This window comes from Lampris incognitus, chromosome 5, assembly GCF_029633865.1.
Source record: "Lampris incognitus isolate fLamInc1 chromosome 5, fLamInc1.hap2, whole genome shotgun sequence".
Classification (NCBI taxonomy): domain Eukaryota; kingdom Metazoa; phylum Chordata; class Actinopteri; order Lampriformes; family Lampridae; genus Lampris; species Lampris incognitus.
In genome coordinates this window covers 26,179,212-26,189,985 of record NC_079215.1, presented here as the reverse complement: position 1 = coordinate 26,189,985, position 10,774 = coordinate 26,179,212, and the positions used below count along the sequence as shown (strand labels likewise).

Here is a 10,774-nt window from a genome sequence, read left to right as displayed (position 1 = left end):
GGGGGGTGAGGTCATCCTCTCAGCTGTTGTGGGAACTATATAATGTGGAGGACTATCCAATATGAAACAAAATTTTTTGAAGATTTATCAAGAAATACATTAGATGATTTCAAGCTAAGCCTCCCCTTTGTCCCATCAACAGAGGGGCTTTCGCTTTCAAAGTTCTCCGTTTTCTTCACCTCCATCAATCTGAACATGTGGAAGGCAGCGGTGTTGACATTTGGGTTGTTGGTGGCACTGGTAGGCAGAGTGCGGTCCAATTAAGGCCACCCCTCCTTTTATGGGGTGAAGCTGTGTGGAAGAGAGTTCATTCGAGCTGTCATTTTCACCTGCGGAGGATCTCGCTGGAAAAGAAGTGTTGGGGACTCTGGTAAGGCTTTAATGAGTGGTGTGTGTGCGTGCGTGTGTGCGTGCGTACGTGCGCGACTGCGTGGTTATCTAATATTTGGACTTCCTTCTTGTATCAGTGTCTCTGAAGTGTATCTCTCATTTTATGGGCAAGGTAGGACAGGCAGGGGCGTCCGGGTAGCGTAAAGGTCTATTCCGTTGCCTACCAACACGGGCATCGCCTGTTCGAATCCCCGTGTTACCTCCGGCTTGGTCGGGCATCCCTACAGGGAAGCCGTAGGTATGTGTTCTGGTCGCTGCACTAGCGCCTCCTCTGGTCAGCCAGGGCACTTGTTCGGGGGAAGAGGGAACCGGGGGAATAGCGTGATCCTCCCACGCGCTACGTCCTCCTGGCGAAACTCCTCGCTGTCAGGTGAAAAGCGGTTGGCGACTCCACGTGTATCCGAGGAGGCATGCGGTATTCTGCAGCCCTCCCTGGATCGGCAGAGGGGGTGGAGCAGCGACCGGGACAGCTCGGAAGAGTGGGGTACAAGTGGGGAGAAAAAAGGGGGGAAATGACAAAAAATAAATAAATAAAAAGGTAGGACAGGCAAAAACCCCTGCCTGAAGGATTTTCTCCTCCCACAGCGCTGCAGTTTGAAATAGTAAATGCAGTTTAACGATGCTTTCTTAAAGTAGCATTATTATACTTATAACAACCGAAGGTCCTTAAATAAAGAAATGTAATGGCTGGGTTTCTTCTCAATAGGGCGTTTTGGCTCTTTCACCATACCCGCCCCCCCCCCATACACAATTTATCTGAAGCCAATAATCAGAAGAATTTTTTTTTCAATGTTTTCTCACTGCTGGACGGCTAAATCAAACCCTTTGTGCTTTTCTTTCAACAGGTGCCACTGGACACAATGATTTTCACTCATGGAACACAAACTCCATGCCTGAATTTGCCAACGAGCAAGATCCTTTAGAATCCGAAGTCTGGAAAGGAACTGTCGATGTTGCTTCCACTGATGGTGGATTCAGCCGCTTAGCTCGCACACCCATCTCAGAGGAGGTGCTGGAGGCTCTGCGGAGTGTAGATAGGAAAGGGCGCGATGTAGTGGTGGGGCTGTCCAATGCCTGCTGCAAGTGGGGCTGCAGCAAGAGTGAGATCAGTTCCCTCTGCTGAACCAAACCACCTCCTCTTCTCTTCTCAATCCTCCTCTCTCTTTCGTCCAAGTGCAGAGCTCTTTCTCATGATCCCTCCATCTATCCCTATGTCCTTTAGACTCCCTATTGCTCTTTCTCCCGATATTACCTCCAGGCCACAACCCTTGTGTCGACTGTCAGGTACACCCTGTTGTGTGGTCAAAAGAAAAACTGTATGACATTATTGTCAGGACCTGATCTATGACAGTTTGATATAACCACATTGAATTGTTCATATGGTCTGTTTTCTCAGTCTTTATCAATCTTCTTCTTGGACTGGATTTGAACCACATTCTAATAAGAACCATCAACCAATCAACCAAAGGAACAGAGCCTTATATATAGCATATTTACTCAAAAATATCACATTAAAGTAATATTTAACATTGTCATACATTTTTCACCTTAGAGCTCGAAAACTTAAAAGCAGAAGGCAGTCAATCTAAGACAATAGCTGGTCCGCCAATATCCAATCAGGAATGCTTTTTTAGTTGCCGATATACTGTTAGGTAGGACATCCTTAGGAAAATATTAATATGACACATGATGCTTTATGTCTACACCATGACAGCCAAATGTGGGAAAAATAAGACAAATTTGAAGAGGACGAGAGGTTATTGTGGGTGGCAAGCAGATATGGTAGACCAAGCTCGTAGAAGACCATAAACCAACTGATACACCATCAAAAACCAAGTTTAATCATGTTTTTCCACCAGTAGGGAAAGTGCTGAAACAGCAGTGCTGGTGATTCTGTTTCATTTTAAATGTAACTGAGATTTAGTGGTTCAATACAAATGCAAAGACCAACAACATTGATTTTCATGAATGTGGCCTTAAATTCCAAATGGTCCTATATTTCTTTGTTTCAAAGATACATTTTTTACATGACTTCAATACATAGGGCTAGGTTTAGCCACAATAGCTAGGGGGATTTATGTAAATGGCTGAATGCAGCACGTGAAAGATTGTCTTTGAAGTCGGTATTTTTAATACCATTTAATGTTTTCCTTATTATTACATCAGATCAGCCAAAACGTTAAAACCAATCACAGGTAAGTGAATAACATTGGTTATCTTGTTACAATGGCATATGTCAAGGGACAGCAGTTTTCAAACCCTGATTATATATAGTTAAATAGCGCATATTTATTTTTCATATGAAATTACCTGGTGTGGTGACCCACATCTATATAACGAAAGACATTCACCTAAGAGGACGGTGTACCTTTAAGGGAAGAGTTGAGGGGTCAGATAATGCACTTCCGCTTCCGGTTCACAGTCAGTTCAGTGTCGTTGTCAGATGTATGACATGCTAAGTTGGAGCTAGTAAACTACCTCGACTACGTCTACTCTCACGTCTCCTGTCTCGTTGTTTTCTAACTCCACATTGGTGACCCCGACGTGATCGAACTACTAATACAAGTATGTCTGACAACGAAGACGCCGGGAATAATGCTGCCGCGGTACCCGCTCCCGACGCCGGTGCTAACAACATGGCTATTGCTAACGCTAGCATTTACGCCGCTACTGTGAAGCTACCCGACTTTTGGCAGCATAATCCACGGCCGTGGTTTCAACATGTGGAAGCCCAGTTCCAGCTGAGAGGGATAACGCAGGATGCAACGCAGTACTTCCACGTAGTGGCGGCGTTAGACGCATCGACAACGGCGCGAGCAATGACACTGTTGGAAGCTCCGCCAGCTGCTGGCAAGTACGATGCTATAAAGACATTCCTCCTGAAGCTATTTGAACTGTCGGAGCTGGAGAAGGCAGACCGTTTACTGTCCCTGAATGGCCTCGGCGACGGCAAACCGTCTTAGTTAATGGAAAACATGCTGTCTGTGCTGGGATCGGCTGATCTGGCCTTTCTTTTCACACACATTTTTCTGAGGCAGCTCCCCGCACCTGTACGCACAGCACTGGCCAGTTCTCCTCTCGCCGCCTCCAAGGACTACCGTTCTCTGGCTGCTGAAGCAGACAGGGTTTTCCTGGCCAACCGGCAACAGTTTGTGCATGCCCTGCTACCCCACCAGACCGCCCCACCACCACCTGTGTACGACTATATGGACACCGCGGCTGCGGTGACAGCCCGCCGCCAACCTGACGACGGGCTCTGTTATTACCATGCCAGGTTTGGGGCAAAAGCAAAACAGTGTCGCAAACCCTGCAGTTACAGGGTTCAGGGAAACGCCAAGGCCGGCGCTCGTTAACGGCTATGGGCGCCGGCCGTGACTGCAAGCTGTTGTTCATCGGAGACTCCTTGTCGGGCCGACGGCTGCTGGTTGACTCTGGCGCTCAACGCAGCATACTACCAGCACAAGCTGTGGACACGATGACCGACAGTCACGGCCCCCAGATGGACGCTGCCAACGGCACGTCCATTCGGACGTACGGTATCAGACATGTGGACGTGTGTTTTGGCGGCCGACGTTTCGGCTGGGACTTTGTGATGGCTGCTGTATCCACCCCGCTCCTAGGTGCGGATTTCCTCTGTGCTTTCAACCTGCTGGTGGATGCATGATTGATGCCGTCTCTTTTGCGTCATACCCCTGCACGCTTGGGGGGGCTGGAGCGCTGTGCCTCGCTAACACACTCTCCACCGGGGATCCATACCAACGCCTGCTCGCCAATTTCCCCGAGCTCACCACACCCACCTTCTCCTCGGCGGTGGCCAAGCACGGCGTGGAACATCATATCACCACAGTGGGCCCCCCAGTTTACGCCCGGGCCCGACGCCTCGACTCGGCCAAGCTCGCAATAGCCAGGGAGGAGTTTTCGACTATGGAGCGCCTCGGCATTGTCCGCCGTTCTGACAGCCCGTGGGCTTCCCCTCTTCACATGGTTACTAAGGCCGACGGGGGTTGGCGCCCGTGCGGGGACTACCGTCGCCTAAACAATGCCACGACCCCCGACCGGTACCCCATACCGCACATACAAGATTTCTCTACCCACCTGGCGGGCGCTGCCATCTATTCCAAAATCGACTTAGTGCGGGGGTATCACCAAGTGCCGGTCCACCCACTGGATGTCCCAAAAACGGCTGTCATCACACCCTTTGGGCTCTTTGAGTTCTTACGTATGCCTTTCGGCCTTAAAGGGGCGGCGCAGACGTTTCAACGCCTTATGGATTCTGTGCTCCGCGACATGCCATTTTTGTTTGTGTACTTAGACGACATCCTCGTGGCCAGCGCGTCGGCGGAGGAACACATGACGCACCTCAGACAGCTGTTCGACAGGCTCAGCGAACACGGCCTCATCATCAACCCAGCTAAGTGTCAGTTCGGGGAGTCGTCCATCACCTTCCTCGGGCACCACATCACTCCACAAGGGGGCCGTTCCCCTCCCTGCCAGGGTTGAGGCTGTCACCATGTTCCCCCGCCCCCGCACTGTACAGTCGCTGCAGGAATTCCTGGGCATGGTGAACTTTTATAACCGTTTCCTGCCCCGTGCCGCCCACATCATGCGTCCCCTGTATGAGGCCCTGCGGGGTAAGAAGTCTAAGGACGAGCTGGACTGGTCTTCGGGGATGGACGAGGCTTTTGTGGCCGCCAAGACCGCGCTGGCCAACGCTGCGCTGCTAGCTCACCCGTCGCCTGCCGCCCCCATAGCCCTTACAACGGATGCCTCCGACTACGCCGTGGGGGCCGTGTGTGAGCAGTGGGTGGGGGGGGGGCTGGCAGCCGTTGGCGTTCTTCAGTAAACAACTCCGTGAGAGCGAGCGCAAATACAGCACCTTTGATAGGGAACTACTGGGTCTCTTCCTCGCAACCAGACACTTTAGGTTCCTATTGGAGGGCCGACAGTTCACCGCTTTCGTGGACCACAAACCGCTGACGTTCTGTATGGCCAAAACCTCAGAACCGTGGTCTGGGCGTCAGCAGCGCCATCTCGCGGCGGTTTCCGAGTTTACCACGGACATACAACACGTGTCGGGCAAGGATAACTTCATCGCCGACTGCCTTTCACGGGCGGTTGTTAACGCCGTTCACTTGGGACTCGACTACGCCGCTATGGCAGCGGACCAAGCCAAGGACGCGACTGTTCAAGACTACCGGTCGACCCCTACGGCGCTACGGCTGGAGGACGTGACGTTCGACGCGGCCAACACCACCCTCCTCTGTGACATCTCCACCGGTCAACCGCGCCCCCTGGTGCCTACTTCCTGGTGGTGCCGAGTTTTCGACACCGTCCACGGCCTTTCCCACCCGGGAGTGAAGGCCTCGACCAAGCTGGTGAGCGTCAAGTTCGTTTGGCCTGGGCTCCGTAAGGATGTTAGAGCCTGGGCCGGCTCGTGTGTGGCGTGCCAACGCGCCAAGGTGCACCGCCATACCAAGGCCCCTTTGGCGCCGTTTGTGGTTCCAGAGAGGCGGTTTGACCACGTCAATGTTGACCTGGTGGGTCCCCTGCCCCCCTCCCGTGGTTATACGTTCCTCCTCACTATTGTGGACAGGGCCACCAGGTGGCCAGAGGCTATTCCCTTGTCCTCCACAATGGCAGCAGAGGTAGCACGGGCGTTCATTGGCTGCTGGGTGGCCCGTTTCGGCACGCCTGGTGACATCACGAGCGACTGGGGCTCCCAGTTTACCTCGGAGCTCTGGACGGCGGTCGCTGAGCACCTGGGGGTGAAGATCCACCACACTACAGCGTACAACCCGCAGAGCAACGGACTTTGTGAGCGGTTCCATCGGGACATGAAAGCCGCTCTGCGGGCAAGCCTCACTGGCTGCGACTGGATGGACCGGCTCCCGTGGGTCATGCTTGGCCTGCGTTCGGCCCCGAAGGAAGACCTCCAGACCTCCTCCGCTGAGCTGGTGTATGGCCAGCCCCTGCAGGTTCCGGGGGAGTTTCTTCCGGATGCTACGGCTCCCTGGTCGGCCGCTTCTCACCTCAGTGCGTCCCGGAGCGCTGCCGGTGCCTTCGCTCCCGTTCCGATGTCTCAACACTGCCTCCCCCGGTCCTACATCCCCAAGGATCTGCCATCGGCGAGGTACGTCTTCATTAGGCACGACAGCCATCGGTCCCCGCTGCAGCCCCCATACGATGGGCCCTTCCGCGTTCTGGAGGCGGGGGATAAGAACTTTGTGGTGGACATGGGGGGCAGGCCGGAGCGGGTCGCTATAGACCGTCTCAAGCCTGCTCACTTGGACATTGGGGAGCCAATGCAATTGGCCCTACCCCCGTGGCGGGGGCGCCCTCCTAGGTCGGAACTGCTAATTTAGTTCTACACTGCAATAATCCAGTCTGTCCTCTGCACATCCATCACTATCTGGTTTGGATTGGTCACCAAACAGGACTGCAGAGAAAATCCCTGGTGCCAAACTGCCCTCCATTCAGGACTTAAACATCTCCAGAGCCAGGAAATGGATAGGCAACATCACTGCAGACCCATCACACCCTGGTCACAACCTGTTCCAACTCCTCCCCTCTGGTAGGTGCAACAGCGCACTGTACCCGAAAACAACCAGATATAAAAACAGTTTCTTTTGGGCTGTCACTCTCTAACATATTTATTCCAGCATCTTTCCACTCTGCGCCATTGCACTATTCCCTTCCTGTTTTCACCTGTATATAGTCATTCCTTGTATAAATTCATGAAGATTGTTGTGCTGTTATTCTATGTAAGTACACTGAAAGCCACTAAACTGGAGTCAAATTCTATGTATGTGCAAACATACATGACCAAATAATTATGATTCTGAATCAATAGTTCCTAGAGGAAATGTCAATTAAAATTAATATTTTCTACCACAGTAAAATGTCGGGCCTTAAAAATGTAAAACACAAACCAACAAACAAAAAAAACACGCATCTTTTGGATCAACTGCTATTACCACTATCACACTACCATGAATCTAACATGATCCTATGTGTCTATCCAATTTTATTTTTCACATGTTCAAGCTAGAGTGAGCAACAGTGATTACGGGGGCCCTGCTCTGTCTGATTAAACCTATCAGATTGCACAGCGACTTACACCATCCGCTGAACAAAGTGAGATATAACAAAACAGACATTCACACACAACTGACGTTTGATACCATAGGCCCAACGTGTACACTGGAGAAATTCCAATTTTGGGGGGAAAAACAATGTTAATATTTTTTGCTTTTGACAACAGATTTTTGGACTTTGGACTTGGGAGTTGGCATAAACTGGTATGTGAATGGATCAGGATGGCTACTCAGGTAGCTGAGGATGAGGATATGAACTGTGACGAATGGAAATTAGTGGGAGAGGAAGTCAAAAACAGGGAAATGACAGGCGGAATGAAGTAAGTGTGAGTGAAAAACTTGTAAGAGAACAGTTCAGATGAAGACAATAGAGTAGTTCAAAAAAAGTTCATGATAGGAAGTTAAAATAATCCTTTAATTCAAACAGGAAGCTAAACATGTTAATCTCAGTCCAATATCGTTGTCCAGGGAAGTGAAGAAGAAAATAGGAGAGGTGGAATTGGCTAAGATTTTGAGGGATGGACGCTTGTTGGTAAAGTGTACAATGAAAGACCAGAAAAACAAAGCTTTGTAAATTGACAGTATTTGCAAGAAAGACGTAAGTGAAAGAAGGATTCTGGGTGAGGGTAGAGTGATATGAGAAATAATATCAGGTAAGACTCAATGGGGTATATATATATATATATATATACACACACACACACACACATATATGAGGGCAAGGTGAGTGGAATAAGGAAATTGAAAATAACAATTAATGGTTAAAGGGTTGATAGCTGGTCTGCTGAGTTTTAGAGAAACGAACAGAATTGGAATATCTAATAATTGAAATTTGAACAAAAGAAAGGAATTTCAAAATTGTTAACCTTTACAATCCATGTAATAGGCTTTCCATGGAGTTAATGGATGAACTCACTGTACAATTAGGGGGGAAAGTGATATGCTGTGGAGACTTTAATACCCATAGCACGTTATGGGGTATGTGTAATGATGTAAATGGAATGGTGACCGAGGAGTTAACAAGAGACTGAATCTGTGCCTAGCAGGAAGTAGCTCTCTGTGGCCTTCTTGGCAGGTCCACCCACATACTCTCGCAGATAATCTATCTTTTCTTTAGTTAGTATGACCTTCGACTCCTGTGGGAATTTTTGCTCCAAGACCTGCAAAACTTGGCTGGTGTGAAGATCAAGAGATGCTACATTCCATCAAGCTTCAAAGCCCAGTTCTACGACCTCCACCATTTCTCCGATGCCAGTATGTCAGGCTATGGAGAGTGCTTATACTTCAGAGCAGTCACAGCATCTAATGAAGTCAACTGCTCCTTAGTCATGGGAAAGTCAAGAGTCGCCCCTACTAAGGTTACAACCATACCATGACTCGAACTTTCAGCAGCAGTGGTAGCTGTCCACACCAGTGACATGCTCAAGAAAGAACTGGAAGTGGATTGTCTACAAGAGTTCTTCTGGACTGATTCAAGGGTTGCCCTTGGACACAATAATGAAGTCAGAAGATTTCATGTGTTTGTAGTAAACCATGTGGAATGCATCAAGCAAAGCACAGAGTCTGCACAATGGAGGTATGTGGCTTCTGAAGAGAATCCAGCAGATCATGCCTCAAGAGGTCTCATAGCAGAACAACTTGTAGTTTCTAACTGGTTCACAGGCCCAGACTTTTGCAGAAAGTGCTACCAAGTGGAGTAGTCAAGGTGGGAGAGATTGCAAGTAGTGACCCAGAGCTCAAGAAGGCCCAGGTTCATGACACCCAGGCAACGGAAGTGAGGTTGCTATTAGATCGCCTACACAAGTTCTCTGACTGGTCAAGAATGGTGAAAGTTATCACCAGACTCAAGCGCTATGCAAGGGAAACCAAAGGCCTCAAGCCAAGGTCAGGTGAGGCCACCAGTTTAGAGGAAAGGGGGGAAGCAGAGCTGACCATAATCAAGAAGGTTCAACAAGCAACCCTACATAAGAAGACTCCAGTATCTTATACTCTCTCTCTCTCTGCCAGTTCATCAGCGGGTCCAAAGTTAAAGCTAGTATTTTTAAATTGTTTTTAAATGCAGTATGTTTGTCTTTCTAAGTCGTTCTATGAAATCACTTGTGATTTGGTGGGAGTGCAACTGCCTCACACTGTCAGTTAAGTTTCTAGTTTGGTACCTTTTGGGCTATTTTTTGGGTTCCTGCCTATAATTTAAAGCAGTCCTAGAGGCGGGACTAATTTCTGTCACTCCAGTGTTCCGCACTGGAGTGCGGATTAATAAAACCAAACACCTTGCAAGCAAAATGCAAAAAACACCAAAATAACAATGGCAAGGACGAAGTAAGCAAGATTTAGCCCCTTTTAAGTAGTAAGCAGCCTACGAGGTATTTTTGAGTTTAAGTTATTTCTATACCGTAGAGAGAAGAGCCGGCTGGCCCACTCAGCGTCAGAAAGTTCAAAGGTTTTCAACAGGTGAGCCCTGAGTGTCTCATATTTATCCTGCTGCGGAGGATTTTTGAGGAGGTTCACCACTCTGGTTGCTGTTGAACTGCCGACAGTCGACACCACATAATAGTATTTTGTGGCGTCCGAACTGCGCTTCTGTCTGGGCAAACCAAGCTGAGGCTTACGACTCCCTGAACTCCGGCAGCTTGAGAGACACCACGTCATGTTAATAAAGATTTGTCTCTGGAAACGTCCAGCAGGCTGGTCACCAATGTGGAAACTGCCGGAAAGTAGAGACGGACAATTCCTCTCATTGACTACACGAACGCGTGTGTCATTTATTCTTCGGTACAAAATCACCATCTCAGTAACATGGCGCAGCTCCAACCAACCTCGTCCTCGCTCCGCCCTCTGAACCCGGAAACCCTTTCTTAAAGGCCCGTGTCTATTTGACCTTTCGCAAAGGTCAAATAGTTAGTTACTGTAGTTACTGTAGCTAGTATAGTTAGTTACTGTAGCTATGCCCTTCAAGCTTTTCAGAACCAGTCAGAAAGTAGAAACCCCAAAACATGAAGGAAGAAATCCGAGAAAACAAGTGATGTAGTTTGGAGTAATTCATCCTTAATATCATCCCGTGAAAGGCAGAAGGGGTTATAGTGTGCAGGAGGGACACAGTCAGATCCTACAGTCACACCGTTTCAGCATTTTGCTGTCTGTTTGAAAGCTTGACGGGCCTCCCTCACATAGAAACCGTTGCTAAGGTAGGATTGGACCAGCGCCGTTCTGGGGTGGTACTTTGCGAAAGATCAATTATGGTGAAATGTGCCCATATAGTCGCTACAAGAGCACGTTATGTTACGCTATCA

At 49.2% G+C, this 10,774-nt stretch overlaps 1 protein-coding gene across 1 annotated transcript; it reads left to right on the top strand.

The window, feature by feature from the left end:
* Positions 1–195: 195 nt before the first annotated feature.
* rln3b (relaxin 3b) lies at positions 196–1,513 on the top strand. The gene is given in 2 exon segments (XM_056280970.1): positions 196–370; positions 1,236–1,513. Coding segments are annotated over 2 exon segments (453 nt in total).
* The last annotated feature ends 9,261 nt before the right edge of the window (positions 1,514–10,774 follow it).